Consider the following 24,571-nt stretch of genomic DNA (forward strand, 5'->3'; position numbering starts at 1 on the left):
CCCAACTATAATTGCGTTATTTCCAACCTTTAGTGACAATGTGAACAATCAATTTCATGAGTCTATAAGTAAAACCCCCACAAACACAAAATAATCCTAGTAACAGTGTTTTGCTGTTTTATCCTGCCTTTTTTTTTTTTTTTTTTTGCGTAAAAACTAAAGCACGGTATGATTAGGGTAAACGATAAGCAATGTTTGTGCCAGCTCAGATACCATTTCAAGATTTCATATAAAGGCAAAAGCTGACTTTAAAATTAGCGTGTGGTTGTTAGCAGCGTTTCACGTATGGGTATGGAATTTTAAATGGTCATTTAAAACTCTAAAGCTAATTAATCAATGTGTTATAAAGCAGGAATAGTTCACTCTGGATTTTCTAATGCCACCAAGATGGGATTCCTTTATGACAGATTATATTAAAAGAATAAATTTTAATAAGACTTTGAATGACAGCTTTAGCTAATTTCTTCCTAAAGATGCTTTTAGCATCCCCATTGCCTAGATGAACATGGATTTTTATCCTGCTGGAAAAGTAGCTTTTAATCCAAGAAGATGTCTTCAAAGTCAAAAGCCAACACACGTAACCATCCTCAGAAAATGAATCCAGACTCTGTCACAATCTGCTTTAGAAGTCTCCACGTTTCACAACAATAGTTAAATGTTTGCATGACAGGCAAAGGCCTTAATGGACACTTTCTGATGTGTCAAACTGTTACACTGTGAAATGACACTCAGGTTCTGCCTCCATCTGACCATCTTTGTTGTGGAAGTAACTGGCACACTTGAAGTCAGACTCTCAGACCAAGACGGTGTTTTCACTCAGGTATGAACATCTTTGGCCAAACTGTAAACTATGGCTCCCCCTCTTCAATTCACTTCCAGGCAAGCTTAGCTTCAGAAGATGGGGCATTTTGCAGCCCTGACAGCTTGAGCGCATGCTTGACACCACAGTCCAGTATGATAAAAAGAACTCTCATCTTCAAAGAATCAAACAGTACCAGCATGCTTACTGCCCTGATCATTCACAGCTTGATTTGCAGACCACTGTAGTCACTGACAGAGCAGAGAATGAACTGTGAGCTTCTAGATGATGCTCAGCATTGCGATGAAATTTTTACAGCCCAATTGCCTTTTATTTGGAAACTACTATTAAACTTGATTTTTCATGCAATTGTTTCTTAATGTGCAGTAGTAATTAATTTGATTTAAGTTGCCTAAGATTTTCCTAACATGGTAGGTAAGTGATACCTAACTGCAATTCATAGGACAGGCTGATTTACTTCCTCAGGCATCCATTCACACACACAAAAATATTTCTCCTCTGTAATTTAGAGGACCTCAGAGATTATGATTAAAACTTCTGACCTTTCCTCCTGGCACTAGCCAATTCTACCCAACGTTTGGAAGGATTCATGAACTTCTGAGCAGACCTGGCTTTTCAGTTTAAAGGCACAGAGGAAGGCCTCGTTACTTGCAGACATTAAGGAGGGAGCAATGTCAATGAGGAACCGTCTTTCTGCTTTCATCTCCCTCTCAATTTTGATGTCCTGACACAACAGCCTACTGGGAAGGTGACATGGGGGGAAGAGATATGCCAAACTCGTGGAAGGCTAGAATTTCCTTCCTCAGAGCGACCTCTACAAACTAAAATAGCAATAAGCCATTTGACAACCTGCAGGCTATGATCTCTATGAAATGACAGTGCCTGAGTCTCCAAATCACTTCCATGCAAACACCTGCAATGCTGGCAAATATGATAAAAGTCTGCAGTGTGTTTAGTACTTGTAGCTTACTATGGATCTCATCCCTTTCTTGTCTGCAATCTTCTCCTGCTCTCCAGTTCATCCAGGAGTTCATATTATTCTGTTTTCCCCATCCTTTTTCATGCACATAACTGCTTTATTTCTCCTTCCCCCTCTCACATGCCCTTTTACCCCTGCACTCTCGTTCTACCCCAACTTCTTTTCCCCTTTTCTCTGCCCCAAAACCCTGGCTTCTTTAAACTTCTGATCCCTTGAAGATCTCTCACGTTATTCTTCCCACTAAGCCCAATGATAACCTCCTCTCCCCGATAAAATCTTTCCTTTTTCCTACCTACACATAGATGGGATTGCTCACCCTTTTACTGTGCGCAGTCCCTGAAGGCTGTTTAGGAGAGGGGGACAAGGACCACTCTTCTCTCTTTCCAGAATGGACAGTTTGTTGCTACATCATGCCCTCCCCCGAGAGGAGCTTCTCAAGAGGCAGTTCTCTGGCAGGGGCACAAAGCAGGCTGACAATAGCTTTCCTCGGCTGACAGGAAATGCTTTGATGGTAATTGACTCTCTTCCCCAGGCAGAGTATCAAAGTGCGAATCAAGGCTTCCCCTGGAATTTGGATTTGGTTGTGTGAGCTAGAACAATAGTGGTGATACTAGACAGGCTTGAGATAATGGCTTCTATTTTAACTTCTGCCTTTATTTTTTAGAGCTGCCTGTCACTTGGCATTACTACTGTGCTTGCTGACCAGCGATATGTTTGTTTTCTTGTACTCCCTGCTTTTGTGCAGCTGTATCCCTCTACGGATTCCTCTAATACCTTCCCTGCATGCACTGTGGGGCAGGATGATTCCTGCCCTACTTGCACAGCCCCATACAGTGCGGGTTCAAGGCCCCTTCAGTGCTCTGTTAATACACAGCATCAAAACCTTGGGTCTGGTCACAGAACGAGGAGGACAGCATTGGCAGGAAATGAGACCTTTCCTTGCTCCCTGGAGCCTGCCTACTGCCTTGCATCAGACAGAGCAAAAAAGCAAAACAGGCAGGATGTGTGCAAGGGAGGAGTTGAAACAGTGCCCAAGTGAATGGAAAGCATCCAGATGGCTGTGGTAACTCACACGATGGGAGTCAAATCAAAACAAAATGAAAACAAAACCATATGCCATGCACCCTTCGCTCTCTTGCTCTCTTTCTCTCTCTGCCTTTCTCCTGGCTGTTGCCCCAGGTCTTCCTATCAGTACGGATAATAGTATGTTACTCAATTATGTGTATGTCATGAATAACAATAACCCCTCTTTTACATTAGAGATCATGGATTACTATTATTCACGTAACAAAGAATGTAGTATGAACCACAAAATTATACTCATGTAAGGGTCAAGGAAGTGTAAGGGTCTACACGGGAAGTTATATTTCTTCTTTAAATCCTTCTTTTTATCTGGTACGCTCTATACTTATAAAAGAGAATATTAACTTTACACGTCTATGTTGCTATATGCTATAGAAATATCTACTCACAACCTGCTTGTATCTCAGGGGGAGTATTCAAAAGCATCATGGCAGTGGCAGCATCAATGTCAGGATCTGGAAAAATCAACCAATAAATACATTATTTACAACTGGGCTAATCTTCTTGCCCCCGTTGCTAAACTATAGGTTCAACCAAATCTCTGCAGTGAAAAGGTGTGAGATTTCATTATTCAGAGGGCTTGCTGATCACACACTGAATTTACCCCCAAACTTTCATGTGATCCCACTGCTACTATGAAGTAGACACAGTGATGAATGTCACCAAACCATACTCATGTGTGCATGATACTTTCGCTGTTAGCCTCATGAATTCACTATGTAGTTCTGTGGAGAGTATTTACATTTCATTACAAAAGATCTGTGAAAGCAGGTGCAACATCACAATTTTGAAGCAACATGGAGGGATGAGCTGACAGTAGAGTGGGAAAGCATAAGGAACACCTACGCTTGAGCAAGTGCAGAAGACGACGCTTGGTCATTTTGATTTGTCAATAAGGATTTCCCTCATGTTTGAGAAAGTGTTGGAAGCCAAACTGCTACAATTAAAGGGGTGGGGGGAAGAAACTAGCATTTCATTGAAGCACCTACTTATTTGCATCCTCATCCATCGTCACTTTAATATAAGCAAAAATCATCAGCTGGCTGCTGTTATTCTTAAATTGGTTTCTGAATCCATCACAATCAGTCGACAGATGGTAAGTTATACAGACAGAACAAAATATGATCCTTTTATAACTATATTCACTTGCTTCACACACAGCAGCTCGGCTGCTATGGAAATGTAGGTAGCTATGACAACAGTAAACAACCCCAGAACAACCACTGAATAAGCTGAAAAGAACATCTGCCCCAGCAAAGCGTCCCAGCTGCCCTGGGGCACAACTTGCTAATCGTGCAGTGATGCCGTGTGACAGCGAAAGCCGCCTATGCCATGTCCAAATAAATGAAGTGTGCAATTGAAGCAGACATAAAAACGCACACTCTGGCCGACTGCTGCCTCTGTGCTACTAAACTGAATGACTAATGAGTATGCATTTGTTGTTTGGGTGGTGGGTTTTTTTTCACCCAACTTGTCAGTATTTATACTAAATTACATACCAAAAAAGTCAATTTACTGCTAATAGCTCCATGGCACTTTATTTTGGCTATTATGTCAGAAAATTACTTTTCACTGTTAAAAATATATGTACATTGTACCTTTATATATTTCAAATCTATTTCTAGTAGAGTGATACTGTGATACTCTATCTAGTAGAGTGATACTGTGATAGAGTGATAAGTCCTGCAATTTATTAACAATACAAATGACGTAGAGAGAATTTCAATATCTGCTTAAGCAAAACAAATTCACTTGACCAATTAAGAGAAAACCCGATTTTTTAACTAGTTTAAGTATGTACTATTTTTTTGTGAATAGCTGGAAACACACTTTTAATGGCTACTCTATTATTTAATTGCTGAAACAGTAAAAAGGGCAAGAGTGTAGCGTGTGTGAAACTAAAGGTGTAGCAGCAGCAGACTAAATTAGTATAAAAGGTGCCCACATACTAGAAAGCTGGTGCCTGTCTGTCTCCCGGACAGGTCAGCATATCCTTTTCCCAAAGTCACCAGCAGAATCCTCAGAAAAGAAGCTTTACCAACTTATGTTCATCCTCGGGTTTGAAGATACATCAAAAGCAATATTCCTGCTGCGAGCGTCTATGCTGAAAGTGCCATTTCCAAACAGCGTCACTCCCGAACACGAGCCATTTTGCAGGACTGGGTCCACACAGCACATAGCCCACACAGCAAGTTTCCCTTTAGTCAAACTGAAGAGGGATAATCTATCTAACGTTAAAAAGCAAGACAAAAAGCAAAGAAGCCTGAGAAATAAAGCCAAACCAAACCAGAATTCTTCCATCTCTTTCATACCATAAAATCAGAAGATTGTTAGAAGCTGAATTTACTATATAATAACTCATACAGCCAGCTTCAGCATTTGTTTATCAGCTGATCCTAAATTTTGTTTTCCTGTTTTACTTTAAGGTCCCACCACTGGGTAACACTGTACCATAATGTTAATTTTGCTGCCAAAAGAATAAAAGGACACAACCAGAAAAAACACATTTCCTGATGATTTCGGGTTTTGTCTGTTTAACAAACTCTGCGCTTTGAGATAAAATTGATGCAATCAATTTATCTTGAAAGGTGCATTCTTTGCCTTTGGGCCACCAATGGTACCACCACGTTTCTGTCATGACTTCAGGACACTAACATGAGCTGTTCACAACACACGACTCTATCCACAGCAGCTGTTTTCCAAAGCACAACTATGGCTCAAGCACGTTCACACCTGCTATGGTGTCTAGCTCTGTTTCTATTGGTATATTCTTGAAGAAACCAGACAGCTATAACTATAATGCCTTGGAGGAGGTAAGAGGGCTTGGAGACATGCACCCAGGGTGGTGTCAGCACGATCAAGGACCATGTGGTTTGGGTTGTCCTTCTGCAGAGAGAAGAAAAGAAAGGAGGGACTGGCTGCACAAGGAAGTCAAGGGCCGAGGGTCAGCAGTCAGAGACCACAGAAAGAAGTGCGGAAGCAACATCCGAGGGCAAACTGAAAGGCCAGCTCATTCTTGTGCAGCATTTATGCTTGAAAATTGGAAGTATTCTTCTGAGAAGGACATCAAGAAGAAGAGCCAAGAAGTAGTCATGAGGAGCAGCACTGAAGGCAGGTAAATGAAGGCCGCCTTTCCTTGGACTGGCATTTCCTGCTTAGACTTTGGTACCGACCAGTGCCTCCATGCTGACGGCCCTTTTCCCAGAGTTGGCGTCTTCGTGAAGTCTCTTCCATGACGATCCTCTAATTTCTAGCAGTAAGGGCTGACCTTGCATGGCAGCCTGACCGGCCTGGTAACTGGTTCCTCTCCCTTCTACCTGCCTGTGTGCATTCATGAAGCTGTAGATTTCATAACTGAGATCTCTGCCCTACCTGAAGTCTGCGATCAACACAAAGGCTCCTGAAGTTATTAACAGTGGGTGGTTAGTGAAAAATGATTGCAGGAACATCTTTCCGTAGGAAACCAGGTTAAAAATAACTACATACAAAGTTTTGGAACTTAGAAAGAAAATTAAGTATTTAAATGAATGCATCCTGGTTTCTTTTTGCTAATTAAAGTGGTGAATTGACTGCATACACAAACTGGACGTTCATTTTTTGCTAGTGGGAAAGTAGAAGATGCCCAGCTTTCCTAGTGAAAGAGGAAAGTAAGAAACAACAAAGAAGAGGAAGGATTGTTGTACAGAGACGGAAGAGTACATCCAAGTCTCACACAGACAACATCAGAGAGTGACAAAAAAATTGTGACAAAAATTGCCAGCAGCCCCTAACAGACAACTGCTGTCCACATACTCAGTGCTTTGAGCTACAATCTGAAGTTTCAGTGCTTGGTCCCTCATCCACCAAGTGTCCTTCACAGGGTATCAGAAAGGACCTGGAAGAAATTTTAAGCGCTTACACTAACTCAGAAGGCATGAAAGCATACATCCCAATGCAGTTCAAAGCCAACAACGGGTGGGAGCTCCACCACAGCTGCAGTACCTCCCCCCTTGCAGTGGGAGCCTACCGTTATTTTTGCCAGCATTGCTTTCAAAGACAAAACTTCTTTTGATGAAGATGATACCAACAAACGGTAAGTCACAAACCTCATGGCAGGTCTGTTGGCTGCATTTTAGATTCAAGGTCTTATTCAGCAAAGTGTTCAAAAGTAAACACCAAATTGGTAAAGAGCATCTAGTTCTTTCACTGAAGAGCTAACCTACAATTTATCACTCTGTGGAACTGTGATCTGGTGCATATTGTCAAGACGTGCTTTGAGCCAAACTTCACTCTGCACGTTACCTGTATAGATCAGAATCTGTCCTGCACAGACATGTGATGTGGCAAAATAGTAGGCATGAAATATTTTGGCATGAGATTACATAAACACATTCAGCAGCGCAGAGGATAACCCTCAGGTAGCAGACTGTTTATTCTAGAATTGACAAATAAGAATTAAAAACAAACAGGGTACCTGAGAAAGCCGGATGTGACAGCTGTCCTTTTATTATCTTTGTGATCTCTGATCTGAGTTCATTTAATAGAGGAAGTGTTTTATAGTTATTCATATTATTTTCATATTTTTATTTCAAACTTTGATCTGTTTTCACTGAATGCTTCAAATCCACCCGCTTCCAACTAAATTGTAATAAAAATTAGGAAAGCACAGTCCCTCTTGATTTTGCTAGAGGGTATTTATTTTTACAGCCATACTATAAGGTTTTAAAGAAAATAGCAGTTGAAGCAGTTCAAAGCAACCATGGCCTGAATTTTCCAGCACAGATGCCTAGAGAGAGGCACTTAAGATGCATATTTAGGTACTACTAAAACGTTACTGCCAACTAACATAAAAAATACAGTTAGTAAATAAACTGCACCATCTGTACACTACAACCATTGCCATGTTATCTCATCAGGAAGGAATTTATAAGATCTTCTTTTAATTTAAAGTTACTACATCTAAAACAGAACTATTTTTGTAAAGAATTTAATTTCACCATTCAGTATGCTAGCTTTTGGCCCCTTCTACTTCTGCCTCAGCATCCTCCACTGCTTTTTTCCACTCAAATGCCCTACTCTAGCTGGAATGCATAAAACTTACTGCCACTGTACTCAGAAGATAAAAGTCCGTTTATTCCTTTTTGAGAAGATCAGTCTTTTTACTCCCTGCCTCAATTCCTAGCACAGCCCATTCCCACATGTTTTTTGTGATCCTATTCTTTGATATTTTCAATTTTCAGCAGCAGGAAAATGTTGCAAAAGCAACACATTGACTTCTACCTTTTACCTTCGGTCTTATTAAACTGCAACAGAGCAAATAGCAGCTTGCCCCTATTTAACTTGTCTGTTAACAGATGTGCCTTTTCCCTTCCCACATCATGATGGTTAACCTTGCTATGAGCCAGGCTAGGTCAAAGACATAGAGAATAATTAATGGAGTGAAGGCTTTTTCGCTGTTTGGGTGGGGTTATTTTTTTCCTATTTTTAATTTAGCTTGCCTGATGACAGAATAACATAGCTGTTAAAATAAAACTGTAATGTGCAAGACAGAAAGAAGTACCTGAAGAGAACTGTAAGTACTGTAACTGTCAAACTCCTTGGTGTAGGATGCCACTGAGTCCACTTCTGAAATATTTAAATAAGGTTGAGTAGAGCTCTTAAAATAAACAGAATACCTGCAGAAGCGTATGGTAAACCAACAAGATTCAGAACCAAGATCTTGGGAAGAAACAAGAAGTTATAGTCATACCTCAACAACAGTGCACGAAAGACCAAGAATGAGAATTCTGGAAGCTATATAACAGAGGCCAGGAGGAAGCAATTTCACTAGCAATACAAAACTGGTCTGGCAGTCACAGTGGTTCTCCCATTCCTTTGAAAGGATCTAGTATGAGACACAGAAGAAGAAAGGTACGGGTCTAAACAAACCATTCATTTTCCCTGTTTTCTAAGTTCATTTCCAGCACTGCCAAGTAAGCTATGGCACAAATTACTCCGAGAGGTCTAATTTTCAAAAATACAGAACATTTCTGACAGAAACTTCTTCCTGCTCCTCTATTTTGTTAAATTTGTATCGTCATGAAGCTACACATACACTTTCCAATCTCTAACACCACCATTTTATCAGCCAAAAAGCTGTATAAACAAACAGTTACAACATATGTTCTTGTTAAAAATACTAGCTTTAGTAAAAATAAAGGTAGGAGAAAGAGTTATGAAAGGTCTTACACATGCCCAAACTCACAGAGGTTTGTCTATCATTTGGAAAGCTCTATGAAACCAAAACATGTCATCCTAACTTTTCATCTCAGTAGTAAAGATTAAGATCAATTAAAAAGAAAGACTCACAATGCTGATATATATTTTACCAGTGCAGTATAAAAATCTTTTTAAGAGACAGCTGACTACAGAAGGATAAGACATACAACTTACACATGAAAATGGCGTATTAGAATACATTCTCCGCTTAAAAACAGGGCGGAGATGTTTGCTTTAATTTTGTTTCTTTATTTTTAAAATAATTTTTCCTTTTTGTGTACATTACTGGCAGGCTTAATTTTCAGTGCTGGAGGATGTGAAAATAAAATTTACCTATCACAAAGGCAATGGTGAAGTCTTTTTTTGACTCCATCCAGCCTACGCAGCTTGTAGTAATGAAGAGAAAACATCAGCTGGTGAAAGCACTAGCCAGTGAGCCCAGCACAGAAGAAGAAAGAAACAACTTGCTGTTCCATCATGTACTTACCTGATTTGTGATCAGGCATTTCAACCATCTTCTTAACTGATTGCTGCAGCCTCAGCTTCTACAGTGGAAGACGGGATTATGAGGGCAGTAACTCCTTGCAGCCTTACAGGTTGCACACATTTTGTTTTGACCAAAGGATACACATACAAACACACATGCTCTTTGTCCCCAGTAATGCAGATGTGTGTTATCTCTAACTGGGACACCAAGGTCATAATTGCTCAAACGCGAGCTTTCATAATGTTCCTACTGCTAATAATAGGTTTTTCTTCCAGCAAAGTGAGAGGATGGCTGGCAGGAGGAAGCCCTCTACACAACTCTGACCATTTAAGCCTGAATAAACCATACCTTATTGTCCCATACAAGTGTTTGTTGTAAGCACTCATTTCCCTCTCATGCTATTTCAAAATACTTTCATGTCCACCAGACCTTGAGAACCGAGTATGTCTTTCAGTTGAGTAAGTGCATCTCACATAGCCTGAGGGACCCTTGGGGAAATGCTTGCAATCCACCCCTCTCTCAACCACTGGTTCTGCAGAAGAAGGTGGCTTCTGGGTACTTTCACTGCCAGATGAGTCTTCAGGAGGGCTTCACCCAAACATCCCAAACTACTGGAACCACCACATCACAACCCACAGCATGAATGTGGCAGCAGAAAGCAAACATAAATGCCACACTGGTTTCAGGATCCAGAAAGCAAGGGGAAATGTTAGATAAACATGAAAACAGTGAGAAAGGTATTTCAGTGATCTGAAGGAAAAAATGCTACTAATGATGAGAGGTCAGGCATATGACACTGCCAATCGAAGGACTGTATATAGGCTAACTAGGGAGCCAAATGCAGTCTAAAACCAAAAACAAGAGCAGAAAAGGTGAACAAAAAACACAACAGCTAAAATAGCCATGTGCTAATAACGCAGGCAGACTGACGTAATGAAAGAGGAACTCAAGGCACTAGAATTATTACAGGAAAATTCACAAACAGGGTGGAACGGCAATTATTATTGAAACAGGTGTCAAAAGGTCTGTGCTTTTCAAGGAAAGGAAATACAGGTTTTATATGGAAGGACACTGTCATGCAGTAATGAAAGAATAGACTTTGGAAATAAAGCAAAGAGAAGAAAACAGAATATGTTTGGAAATGCTCAGAGAAGACTTCTAAGAGAGAGACACTGGGTCTGCTCTTGACTTCTTGCACCAGATATGGATCTGGATACAGCTCTGCATCATTAAAGAAATGGAAATTATGTCAACACCAGAGACCAACTTCACAGTACAGATTAGAGAACAAATGCCATTTACCATGGTAAGGCCACTTATTCCTGGATGTGACAGCTGACAGGTTTCTTTATCTACGTTGCTGAATGAACAATAGATTTTTTTCTGCTCTCAAGTAATGAGAACGACTTCGGAACAGGAGACCACGAAGTGACTCAGTTTAGATTAAGTGGGAAGGTTAACAGCAAACCTAATTTTAAGATCTATGATTTCCAAAGAGCAAGTTTTGATAAACTATATGGTTGTCTGAAACTCTGGGAAATAGACTGGGCTGAGGAGCTCCAGACCTCAGCCTGCGGGAGGCTGCAGTTCCTCCAAGTCACTGCACAAAGAGCTTGCTCCAACTTGTACCCTGAGAAAAGTAGGAAAGATTCATTCTTTAAAAAAAAAGAACAACAACAAAAAATGCTAAAAAACCCAAGCTGGACAGCTGAACCAAAATGGAAACCTACTTTAGGAGAGAAAACAGAGCTTGGCTTGCTTGGTTAAGCAAAACAAAGGCAGAAAATAAGTAAGACACTATCAAAATAATGAGGTGACTATGGGATGCAGGAGGAAAGCAAGGAAGAAGAACTATTAAGTTTAAAGACAGCTTCAGTAAAGCAATGTTGGCTGAAGACAGACTGGTAACCAGAACACTTCTTAGACAACAAAGCTGTGGTATTTTGGAAGGCTCTTCTAACAGGAGCTGGAACAGAGTAAGAAGATTGAATGTGAGTTTTCAGAGCTATTTGCGCAGTGCTGCAGCTCACAATGTGACCCAGGGAAAGGGACTTTCCAGAAGCTGCCTCCTAAACTGTGCTTCTCTAGGACAGGTAAGCTCTCTGCAAAACTCTATGACATAGAGGGAAAGAGCACATGGAAGCCTATGTGCACAGAGGGTCACCTACATAAAACTGCAGAAGCACCAGGATGATGTCTGACACTGCAGGGGCAGACCTTGCACCACTTCATGACAAAGCCAGCCTGCAAAAAGCTTATGGGCAGTGCTAGGGACACGCAGGTCCCATGCCTACCAGCTTCCAGCAGGCAATGTGCCCTGGGCTACTGAACTCAGGCAGGATGCCTGAAGCTTGGTGGCTATCTGCACTTGGAGGAGAGCAGCACAGAGCTGGAGCCTCATAACTGACAGTCAGCGCAGTGCAGAGTGGTGATATAAGCCCACATCTGTATCATGTAGCCGGCCTGAGCTCTGTGGCAGCAGCCTTAAACATGTAAGACTCCCAGAATAATAAAGAGGAAGCTGGCCAGAGGCCAGTAGCACTTGAACCATGGCACTACGAATGAAAGCCAGTGAGCAAGCCATACAAGACCTGGCTTACAAGTGGTCTCACCTCTCCCATTGCACTCCCATACCTGCATATGAACTTCTGTTCAGCCTTCTCTCTTCTGCTCTCCTCTGCAGGACAGCAGAGCAGTTCAAGGCAGGAAGGTGCAGAGAGGTGCCAGCAGGCAGAGCCTCGTACGTGGGGGACTGGGAGAACCAGAGGGGAATGCCAGTGCCTCACAGCTTAGGGAGGTCTGTGCACAGGGGCTTCTTTGTGAATATAGGAAAAGACTGGGAAAACTGGTTGCAAGCCCAACAGTTCCCACTCTGGTGTACGCTATGCAATCCTGGGTTTCAAGGCGTGGATGTAGGCAGGACAGCTAGAATTGCCACCAGAAGTATGTTTAAAAAAGCGTAAACAACTAACAGGGACACAGGCAGGCAGGCAGGCAGTCTGCTGGGGCTCAACTCCATACCATACAGCCATGACAGCCAGCCAAGGCTTGCCCTCCAGTTCTAGATTAGGTGTGTTTTCCTCAGGAGGGACAGTGGATAAATGGAGATGTGTTAGTGCTGATTCTTGAGTAAAATCACACCTGAGAGAACAGATCACTTTTTGTTTGCAGAATTACATCCAAGACAGGCAGGCGTATTATAAATAAAGAAAAATCAAAGTCCATACCACTTCTCTTCTTCCTAAGATTGAGACCAGCTAACAATTACTATTATGAATCAATCAATAAACAAGTAAATCAAATTACTAGTTTTGAAAAGCTATTATTAAATACATTAAAAAACCCTGCTGAGGCAATTCTTTCTCCCTTGCCAATCTTTTGCAAATGTATCCCCATTAAAGACCAACAGGACTAGACATAAACTTACCCAAACCAATGGAAGCAGAGTAAAGCCTTTTTTCCATCAGAGCACTTGACAATTGTTATTTTGCATTGCTGCGAGCGAGCCCCAGCCTATATATGGAGATGCTAAAGACTCGCCCAGGTCTGTGGATGATGGCTGAGCACTCTCCACAGGGAGTGATGTTCAACATGGCTGGAACAAGCTGCTCTTCTGCTTTTCAGAAGGAAATCAATGGAGGAGGGAAGACAGCCCCAGCAACACTGTCATCATCTGACAAAACTGGTTCCACTCTTCCTGCAATACTCCTTCTAAATATCTTTAATTTTCATATAAAAGACATGACACAAGAGCAGGAATCTAGTGTTTAGGGCCTTTTGACTTTTTTTTGTTAGACAGCTTCCCAAGTGGGCCAAGGGATGAGACGCAGGCCAATGGTAAGGTGATGCAGGAACTAACATCGTTTTTGAAGAATTACTATAAAGACATACAAAACCAAATACAGCCTTTGAAGATCTTGACATTCCCACTGCAGACGTCTACAAAATAACAAATGGAGTAGCAGAATTACTTTCTAAATACAACCATCAATATCCTGAGACCATACTGGCCTTTTTTAGTGAAAGCTCTGGCTGAAAGTAACACAGTGAACGTAAGCTGCCTGAACACTGAAGAGACTTTAAGAGTGAAATTAGTCAGCCTTAGGTTAGGGCTTTAACTTAGCTTAAATAGCATATGTAATAATAGGAATTTTTTAAAACAACTGCAACACAGTTTGTTTAGACTAAACATTACATCCTAGTTATTAGGGTTTTTTGTTTCTTACTTCAATACTTCATAGAAGAGATTTTGTAGAAGAAACATTGCAAACCTGAAAAAAAACTATCAAACTTGCTTTTGCTTACATATTATTGAATTCAGCTGCATATGCATCTCAGATCTTCCAGTAAACACTTCGCTAATATGAAGATGTAGTACCATCTGAGCTATATAGTAGCAAGCATGTAAGCTAATATTGGCTTCACTGGAATTTTTACTTAAACATTTCAAAAACAGAGGAAATATGAAATGCCATGAATGGAAATGTTGTGACAGAGTAGTTCACTCTAGTCTCTAGAAGGCGAGCACTTAGACAAGACTTTGCAAATAAGTTGCATATTTACAGGCTCCTTGGATGCTTCTAACATGCCAAACTGTTATCATGTAGCTCCTTTCTATCCAAAATGGTTCAAACAACCTTTTACTTACTATTATCTGTTATGTTTAATTAAAAAAAGAAGGGGAGACACAAGCTTCCACTTCTGCCAACCTCTGATTTGCCATGAATGACCCTGTTCAAACTCCTTGGACTCTCAATCACCACTAGCTGACAGGTGAGATTATCAAAGTAAGGAATGGGCAGAATACAACCAGAATTCCTTTCCAAACTCTTTCAGATCCTCAGCTGAAAGGTGTAAAGTGTATTTACCTCACAAAACAGAGTGGGTAAGATAAGGGGCTCTCGTCCCACTCTCTTCATGTGGTGAACAGGGCCTCAAACTGACCGTGTGCACAGGCTGTGCCCAAAAGAAGTTGGTGGACTTCTTAAAAAAAAAAAACACAAAACAAACCACCAAATGAAATTAAGCTTTATCCCGATAGTAGTGAGAGCTGTGGCTATAATCCAGGAAAGCACTTACATGTGTGTACAAGCCAGAGAACAAGTAGTCCCCATGGAAGAGGATCAGAGTACCAGCATCCCAGACTGGAACAGCTGGGCAGCTTAACTATAGCTCAGGACGCTTTTGTAAAAACATTAGTGCTTTCATTAACAAGAATGACAAGAGTGTTTTGTGCCACTCTCACTGGCACACAGCAAGGCCAGAGAGGAAACCAGGTTTTAAACAGTGTTCCCTCTGCAGTTCCCCAACATAGCTCCCCATCCCTGGTGGCTGTGTCCCTGCTGGGGAGGAATGGCTGTCACTCCAGCCAAGCCAGTGGCATGACAAAAGCTGCCATGAAGAAAAGGAGGGCTTGATTTTACTACATATGAAATCTTCTTGACAATTTTGTATTTACAACCAAATAGAAAAAATGCCCCGCATTTCTTTTCGTATCCAGAATTTCAACAAACTCTAGTGAGAGCTGGTTTATTGATTTTAACCACGAGTTTCTGTAATCCTTGTCAGTGCAGCACACAGGCATCAATCCGGGCTTTTAGAAAGCTCTCCTTCATGTACATACAGCAAATGGTTCATACTAACTCCGCCAGCTCAAATTCAATTTACTAGCATGATCTGCGTGTCAGATCTGCATGCCTGTGAGAGCAAAGCATCGGCTATCTGGGGAAACAAATCTTAGTAATGTTTGGTAATCAGATCGATTACAACAAAACAAGAGAGTACACATTCATCTTGCCCCCCTCCCAATCTCTGCCTCTCTGTGCACTGATCTTTAATGATCGTGTGCCTTCTCATGGGAGAGTCAAACAGGCTGAGTACCCACCACTGTACAGAGGCCCTCCCAACTCGTCTCATGACCTTTCCATGGCCAGAAGAGTTTCTAAGCATCCCAGTGTCTGTTGAAGATTTCCCTCCCCTGCTTCTCTTCTTCCTGTCTCCAGCAGGGGGTAGAAAAATCTCGAAGTATAAAGGTGGCGGACCTCCAGAAAGGCAAATGCAAAAAGAAAAAAGCTCCGATGTATTTTTCATTTTAATGCTATCATTTATAGGCAAACAGCTGTCTTGCACGCAGTCAGGAATAGAACTGAAAACCTTATAGGGATCCTTTCCCCTCCCCTCCCCTAGCACATACCTGATGCCCCAATTTAGAAACAATTCTTCATAAATCTGGCGCAACATTTCATCTGGTATAACAAACACTCTAATGGCATGTATTATAGCCTTTGTACAGCGTTTGTTATAAAAACCACAAATATTCTTCCACTGGGAACACACCAGTGAAAATACTTCTATTCTATGCAAAACTGTCAGTGAAATTCCAGTAAAGTTAGAGCCCTGGCAGTTACAGGACTCCTTAGTGCAGGAAGCCAAGTGCTAGATTGTACAACAGTAACACAGTTATGGAAAACAGTGTAAAGCCTTAAAATAGCTGGAGGTAAGTCATATCACCGTCTTGTTTCAGAGGAGACTAACAGTGGTAATTATGCCTGATTAAAAATCAGTGTTGCTGGACTTGATGTTGGCTGGGAAGGGCCTGGAGTATATAAACTCCCAAACTCTTCATGCTGGGAAAGCACCGAGCTACATCTTCCTTTATCAGGGATGAAAGGAAGCAGCTCCCTTCCTTTTAGTTTCCAGGCAAAGTATCTGGAAACACATTTGAGGTTGCTTTTCATGTCATTACTGGATATTTTAATAAAAGTGTGAGGATGTATGTGCAAAGTTACAAAGAGCTTATTTACAGTTAGTTTTAGAAGTGAGAAAACTTCCCTTTCGTCTCCTCACGTGTCAGCCAGCAACATCAAATCTGTTCTGCCCCTCAATCATGATAACGCAGCACAGCTTGCCTAGGCTTTTTACTGATGGGACTGCTTTGGGATTGCAGAAAGGATGCTGATGAGTATTAACTATGATGCCTGTCATTTTGTATCTCTGCGTAATCCTACAGCTCTACCATTATGACAGCAGAGTGCCTCTCAAGAATTTAAACACAGAATGCTCCCTTTTCTTCCCAAACTTTTAGATTAAGTAGTTTGATGAAGGGTGTATGTGTACATCAAAGAAAGAGACACACACGTGCACGTACAAGGTACTGGAGAAAAAGCGTAAAAGGTAGAAAAATTAATTTTGCAGCAAAACCTGTGATAACTGTCTGGCTGAGCATGTATCCTACGTGAACGCCACCTTCCGTGGTCCTCAGAGCTAAAGCTACACTGCAATGTAATTACTGAAGGAGGTCACAGCTTTTCAGGGGGTAAAACTGGAGGAAATCTCTTGGAAAACTCTGACTACTTGGACAACGAAGTTGGCTTTCCAGAATGGAAACTAAATAGATACATTCCTAAGAGGCTCTATACAACACAGCAGAGAATTCTCTTTTACATCAGCTGAAGGGTTCTGTCAGCAGCAAATCCATTTTTACTGGGAAGTCATCTAAGAGCATATATTACACCCAGACCAACAGAGCGGGTCTGAGTCCTCTGTTACAGAGGGATGGTAGCAGATACCTCTTGCTGGCCTAGCAAAATGGGCATCCAATAGCTCTGAAAAACATAAAGGCCCCCAGAGCAGAGGCAGAAGCAATGGTCTGGCACAGAAAGGACATTTCCTAGTGCTGCCCCACCTTCTCTACCACCACACTTTTGTCATTTGCTCACAGAAATCTGGATTTGCTAAAACTGACCAAACCCTGACTGGAAAGGGCTGCAGAATTGCCTCCTACGTTGGCTGATGCTGTCACCTCCATGAGACGAGCTGCACAAATCTTACATCACCACAGTGCCACCAGCTGACCAAATCTAGAGGAAGCTCCTCACTGACCCCACAGAGATGTTTGGTCTTCTCCAAATTCGGTCATTTGCATGTGTTCTTATCAAACCAACCCTTACCTCACTTCAGAAATGCAGCTAGGGAAGAGCAGCTGACTACAACCACCTCTGAATTTCACAAGCTGGCAAAAGTTTTTCTTTCAGATGCCTTAGGTGAACCCATAGCTATTGTCATTAGTGACTTGCCTCTCTACCCCACAGAATGCAAACAAAACCACATTTCTTGTCAAAATCTTTCATAATAATTAAACATCAGTCCCCTCCAATTTTCCTTTCTTCCTATTTTCCTGTTCTTCTTTGGCATGTATCAGTCCTTCCAGCAGGCTTTTTCCCTTTTTTCCACAAGGATAAGTGCGTGGTGCCCATCGCCGTGATACCAGAGCTCCTCACCACTGGACAGATGCACCAATATGCCCTGCCCAAGGCTGGGACAGAGCTGGGCCCCGAGTTTTGGTGGGGTCAGAAACACAGCCCCTCTGGGGCAATCATCCATAGCTGAACACTAAAATACAATGCGTTAATAAGTGGGTGAGCATGCTCCTATGAAAGTAATGGGTTTAACGCCGACTGTGTCTGCCAGCAGGCGTAGAAAGTGTCTGGAGTTTTCCCCTGTTTCCCACATTCAGCCCCTTCGAAGCCACAGCAATCCTCCTCTGTCTCTGTCCTGCTGGCAGCAGGGCAGGGTTCATGGGGTGCCCGCAGCCCTGCCGTACCTTGGCCACCAGCAACTCCGCCTTCGCAGGGCTGCGGTCAGGAGCCACTGCTGAAACCTTGCACCAGAAAGCAAATTCCAAGAAAACAAACACCATCACTAGGCAATCAAAATGCAGTTGGTAGCAACAAACAAACGATCTGCAACAAGGATCTAGGGTTCATTCTTGCCAACAGGTTCAACAGGTTTAATATTAAGTCACCCCAAGCTTTATTAGTGCTTAAAAGGGAAACAGCGCAAAGATCTTGTCACTTTGGTTTCACCACCATCCCTGCTTTAGTGCAGCTCCCCCGCTCCACTTCTCTCCCTTCAGCAAGGAAGTATTTTGACTCTCTTTAAATTAGTCCGGAAAAACATTTCCCTCCTGTCCAACTAAAATATTTGAGTGTCCCAACCTTACGCACATGCCTGAGCAGGGCTGAATGCAGGCATGGAGGGACAGGGAGGTGTGGGAGGCAGCACCCCACCCACAGGGGAGCAGGAGCACTTTTCAGTCTGCCCAGAGTTTTCAGTTGCTCAAGGAAGAGGACACTGGACTGAAACACGGTGCTGAGGTAGCGCGCTGGCCCTTTGTGCAGCTGAAGCACACCTGGGCTGCCCACTCACCAGGCCCACCACAGGCGACTAATGCAGTCCTGTGTGATCCCACCATAAAAACCTGGGGCTGAACCTTACCTGCATGGCTTCTTCACCTTATCACAGCCAGTACAGAAAGCTCTCCTGAACAGAAGGATAATTGCTTGCAAAGGACACCGATTTATTTTAATAAAGGCTCTGATATACTCTTGTCATTTTCTTTAAATACAGCAGCAATGGTATTTACCAAAAATAGCGCAAAAGGCAAGAAAGTTCATTCAAACGTTTCTTCTCCTCTCAATGAAGCAGCTCACTATGATGCCTCTGCAAATAGATCTCTATATTCAGCCCAACATGGCATCGCGTGGACTGCAAGACCACAACACAATGCCCAAATACCATCTGCTCCTCCCACGAGCTGGTCTTTAGAGCCTTTAGCTTTTGTAAACAACTGCTGGCCCATTTTATTTTGAGATGCTGCACAATGTAGCAGAACACACTTACAAGCTGACTATAATCAACAGCTTTACAGTCTGCTAAACTTGTTTTAAATAATGCATAAATACCAAAAAAGACACACTGTACTCTTTATCAATTTTCATGCAAACTCAGTTCTGTTTGTTGCATTTTCTGTTTATAGCAGCATGGCTTTAAACCACAGAATAAATAGTATTATTTTCCATTCCATTTTAACTCCAGTCCAGAAACATACGCTATATTTAATTACTGTTTTGGTAGAGTCCACCTACACAGACGGGCTGTGCTTGCATGAATCAACTGGTATCTCTGGATTCAGAGCACAGAAAAGGTTAAAAAAAAAATGAGGGCACTTATGTCAGCCCCTCCTTCCTCTCCCCTGCATTTCATCACACTGAAAGGGTTTAAAAGTAAAAAATTCCTTCCACATCATATAATCCTGGCATCTGCTGTGCAGCAAATCAAGCTCACTCATTTTGCTGTGTTATTCCCAAAAGTAACTGTACAGATTCAGGTTCAGAACTCTATTTTCCACTCCCTGAAGTTTCCAAATACCTGTTTTTTCTATTTAGGTACATCAGAGAAAGCAGTAAACACAGCTAGTAAATACAAAGCATTCTCTCTGCCTAAGTGCAATTCTTATTGCATTATTAAGAAATATAATTTCCTGGGGCTTTTTACTGCCTTACTTCATGATATACATGATATGGTATCAATCTACCAACCTCCTTCAGCTGCCCCTTTCTTCAGCGGCCCGCAGCTCACCCATGACATTATGTAGTTCAAATACGAACCCATTACCGGGATTAAGCCACAGAAGGAATCCAGTCTAGAGAGTGAGTAGGTCGCTGTGGTCATGTTTATTAAATAATAACAGTGGGAATAATTCATATCACAGCAACAGTTCTTCACCACTCCGTTTATCAATTTCAAAGTAAAGTACGTCAGGCCTCCAGGCAGTGACGGGAGGCCGAAGGCTCAGTCCACCTGAATTCTCTCTGTTAAGCCCTGGGCCCACGTTCAAGGCTGGACTCCAAAGTAAGATACGTGGGAACAATCTTTCTTCACCTACACCTATGGCCAGCAAGTCTGTGCCAGCAAAGGCTTGGGAGTAGCACAGCCTCAAATTCACATCCTATTTCCATGTAGACACTGTGGTTTCGGGTAAGGTGTTTCATCCTCCCTCCTAAATAAATGAGGTTTAATTCTTCTCCTTGATATGGGCTGCCTGGCTGGTGTACTCACTCTGCAAGCTTTTTGAGGCAAAGACTGTCTCTTACTACATGTGTCTTGGTTGACAATAATTGCTGTAGCTGTCCTGAAGTCTACAATTTCTAACATTTTTTAAAAATGTGATTAAATAAGAAACCTAATGTCCTCACCAACACCTTTCTCAGGTGTATCTTTTCCGCAAAACAGGGCGGTGCCTCTGTCATTAGGCTAACATAATAATTAATTTTCTTCTGTAACATGCTTTCCTTCACACCCTTGCTATTGGTCAATATGATTTTCAATACATATTGAAGCCGCAATGAAACAGAACAGGAAGAGAAAGGAAGACATGACAGTAAAACTTAGAACTTTATTCCAAGAATCTTCCTATTTCTGCAGATCTCACAGATGAGGCATTTTAATTTCACCTTGCTTTTTCCTACATGCTTTTATCCTGCACCCTCAACAATTGATGAACTACTAACTGGGTTTCCAAATCCTTACAACAGGGCCAAGGTTTATGCCTTTTTGTTTGGCTAATCTTTTCACATCTATTTGCCTTGCTGCCACGACAACAAAACAGCAAATAAGTGATTTGGGTTCATTCAATAGATTCCAAATTGGGAGCCTGCCTATTTCGTTTGCTTTAGGGCAAAAGGAGGAAGCAAACAGCAGCTTTGTAAGTGAAGTTGCTGATATTCTTCTCTCAATTATGGCTGTGAAAAGATTTAGAAATGCAAAGTACTCTTTACAAACAGAGTCACTTCATGCTGATCCAACTTGTTTCAATTCACTTTAATTTGATTCCGCCTCTAGAAGTGGTTTAACTTTGATACCTACTATGGTTTTTTACATTTAGACAGATTGTTTTCAACTCAGCAGGACAAACTAATGTTAATAAGTTCCATTTAGTTTTGAGTATTTGCTTAAAAGGGGGGTGGGAGCTCATAACCAACAACCCCTGAGGCTAACCAGCTCTCTGGGTGCCCAGTGCCATCTTCTGATTTGTATCATCTGAACAATTCCCAGTGCTGATGTTGTTTAATATTTTTAAGACTTTTCCACTAAGGTGGAAAAGAAAAAGCAACTTTAAAGGGTCTAAATAAAAAATAATCCACAAAAGCATTTTTTAATAATTGCTTGCCAAGGATGTACTGCTGCATAATAATTTTGCAGAGTAGCTGCAGCAGGCAGTCAGGTCTGGCATATGGTAGTTCAGCTGCAGTTTGAAATAGGTACTGCTCTAAAGCACAATTTTACTGCTCCATGACTTTATGGCAGTAATTTGAAGACTTCTCACCCAACGTTAAAAAAAAAAATTAACAAAAAGAACCCTCTGAAATCAACATATTATTTAATAAAATAAATGCATTTTGAAACTTTCAAAGTTCATTCAGCTTCTTCCCAGCCTGGCCCTGGTAACTAAACAAGTACAACACACATCATGGCAAGAGGCCGGAGTAATAAGGCAGATAGGAAACCTCTTTCTTAAAAAGTCAACCAATTACACGGATGAGATTCAGCATTTCTTACATGGCTTTTAAAAAACAAACAATTCCTGCACCTTCACTGAAAGGGAATTCTCTCTCTTACAAAATTCAGTAAGGAGCAGAGTCCAAGAGCAAGGGACACAGAGAGGCTTAACTCACTCAGCTCCTCCTGCAGAGCAAGGGCATCTCCCCTTTCAGCCACTCCGTAAGCACCACAGGCATTGGCAGAGAACTGTGAATTCAGCAACATGCTGGCATGTAAAACCCCAGAGCAACTGACACACAACTACCAGAAAGTCCCTAACGGTGCCTTACTACTCCAGTCCTTATTTAATGTGCTAGAAAACAGTAACAGCACCTGTATGATTAAAAATAAAATAAAATAAAAAAAACCCAAGGAACTGGGGTTGAGGGGGGAGGATGGAGGAATGGAAGAAGGAGAGAGGAGGAACAAGTTTCTTACCTGGTAACACCACCTGAAGACATAGGAGAAAAGAACCAAAGAGATGCCACCTCAGAGGCCCAAGAAATTCAGGGCAACTGGTCAAGCAAATACAAAAATGTACAAACGATAAAGATTCACAGACCTGAAGGGGGGCGGAATTTTTCTCCTTTGTCAACTGAAGGTAGAAAGTCAACCAAAAAGACATGAACAGACCTCCACAAAGTTGACCCAACTCTAGTTTCTGGTGTTGATTACAGCCCTGTAGAGACATCCCCCCCCCACTTCCCACACGAAGGTTCTCACATTACACAAACACTACAAATGATTAAAAATTACATGAAATTTTACAAAATTACATGGTATGCTTCTGCTTCTGTTGCCAGCCCCGAAGTGTTTAGCACACTGTTATGCTATCAAGTTTTGTACTCTGTGCCAGTCACTCCCCAAGGTGTTTATGTGAAGCACTCAGGCAAAATGAACAGAACATCTGTATTCTATTTGCTAATGAGCAATCATCATTTCTACAATTCTCCAACCAGGGATTTTGCTGTTTGGAATACTAATGCCATTTAAAAAAATTAAAAGAAAAAAAAAAATTGTTCTGCTCATTAGTACTACAGTTACTAAAATACTTTCACACTATTTACAGTGCAACCAGGCTTCTATTTCCATTGCTTTCCAGTATTTTTACAAAATTAGAGCTTTCAGAAATAAAAACTTTGATGATATATACTTAATGTATTTTCAGAATTAGCATCATTGGCAATGCAGCTCTTGCTTTAATTACATTTTACCCTCTCAGAGGCAAGGATTTAAAATAAACTTTTATAAAAGCTTTTCAAACACACCCTACTGCAGATTCCCTTCATTGCTTCCTTTTTATATTGTGGCAGCACCCACAGCAGGCTAGATGAGGAAAAAAAATAAGAGTTATAAAAATACGGGCCATGGTCTACAAACTTAATTACATGAAACTCTTATGTGTGCAGAGAGAGTGAGGGAATACAACAGCTTTGTAACTTGTGACATGTGTCGTGCAGACAGAGCTATCAGTTTCCCTTCTAACCAATGGATATCTGCATCAACTGAGGACCAGGATTATTCTCTGACAGAAGGGCCACATTGTGAAAACGGCAACATGTGAGGGAGCGCTCCCGGCTGCCTCCCCTCGTCACAGCACTTGGGCATTTCAGATGTGAACCTGCCTTATCATCCTGCGCATCAGAAATCGTTCTGCTGAAGTCAGTGAAGAGCAGCAAATGAGATCAGAATGGGATATTAAAGTTGGCAAACTCAATTAAAGTGGCTTACATAAGAATCGTCTTTGTACTTGCTCATGGCATACTGAAATGCAACTTACCAAGCAAGAGAATGACGACTAAATACAGGATTTGATTGATCTATCCAAGGAAGTCTGATATAGTACTTGTGCTCTTGAGCGGGAGCAGGTGAGGGGAAAGCATCCCTGCTAGGCAGAAGGAACACAGTACACTAGAAATGTCTGGCTTTCCACACGAGAGCAGAGATGTATTTCAATATACCGTGACGGCCTTTCAGTCTAAAAATAAACACCCTCATCCTCCAATCCACAATCACATCAGGTAGGGTCAGGACATTTCAATCACCGATGAGGTACTCAAAGGCAGCTCTGCTCCCTAAGAGGATGAAATGTCTCTGCCGCTGTAGCCATTTCCCAGCAAAGACGTCGTGGTGTGTTTTCGTCCTCTGCTGGGGAGGCTTTCTATTGCCATGGCAACTGGCAGCGGTCCACACACCACAGAGGACCGCATCGCATCACCCCGGCAGGACAGGAAATGCCGTGCCATACTTAAAAGCCACCTTCCCTAAAGACAAAACAAAACAACACAGGGGAGAGCAAGAAACCCCAACTCTCATGGATGCCAGATGAAATAATCTGCTCCTCACAAACCTCTCTGTTGCCCTGCATGCTCAGCTGCAGGCTGTGCTTTAAATCACTCTGAGGAAGGTGTTTTGTTTGACTGAAATATCCAGCTGGCCTCATTTTGGTCAGTCAGATAGCATTTTGTTTTTTCAGCATTTACCTCTCTCCTTTTAAGCAGTCGCCAATCAACTTGGAAATACATGTCTCTCCTCCAGCTGGCAGCAAAGCCAGACCCAGCCTGTGCAGAGGAGCTGCCCACCT

General features: G+C 41.9%; 1 protein-coding gene across 5 annotated transcripts in view; it reads right to left on the reverse strand.

Annotated features, from left to right (window-relative positions):
- Positions 1-24,571, reverse strand: part of FOXN3 (forkhead box N3) — a 219,186-nt gene that overhangs the window by 27,035 nt on the left and 167,580 nt on the right. For 3 of the 5 annotated variants that reach the window (XM_064460546.1, XM_064460545.1, XM_064460548.1), the window contains exon 5: positions 3,272-3,337. The exons of 1 other annotated variant lie outside the window; for it this stretch is intronic. In XM_064460546.1, the coding sequence (XP_064316616.1) occupies positions 3,272-3,337 (66 nt within the window). The remainder of the gene's footprint in view (positions 1-3,271; positions 3,338-24,571) is intronic. One more of the 5 variants, XM_064460549.1, reaches the window with a different exon arrangement.

Source organism: Phalacrocorax carbo, chromosome 9, assembly GCF_963921805.1.
Source record: "Phalacrocorax carbo chromosome 9, bPhaCar2.1, whole genome shotgun sequence".
Classification (NCBI taxonomy): Eukaryota; Metazoa; Chordata; class Aves; order Suliformes; family Phalacrocoracidae; genus Phalacrocorax; species Phalacrocorax carbo.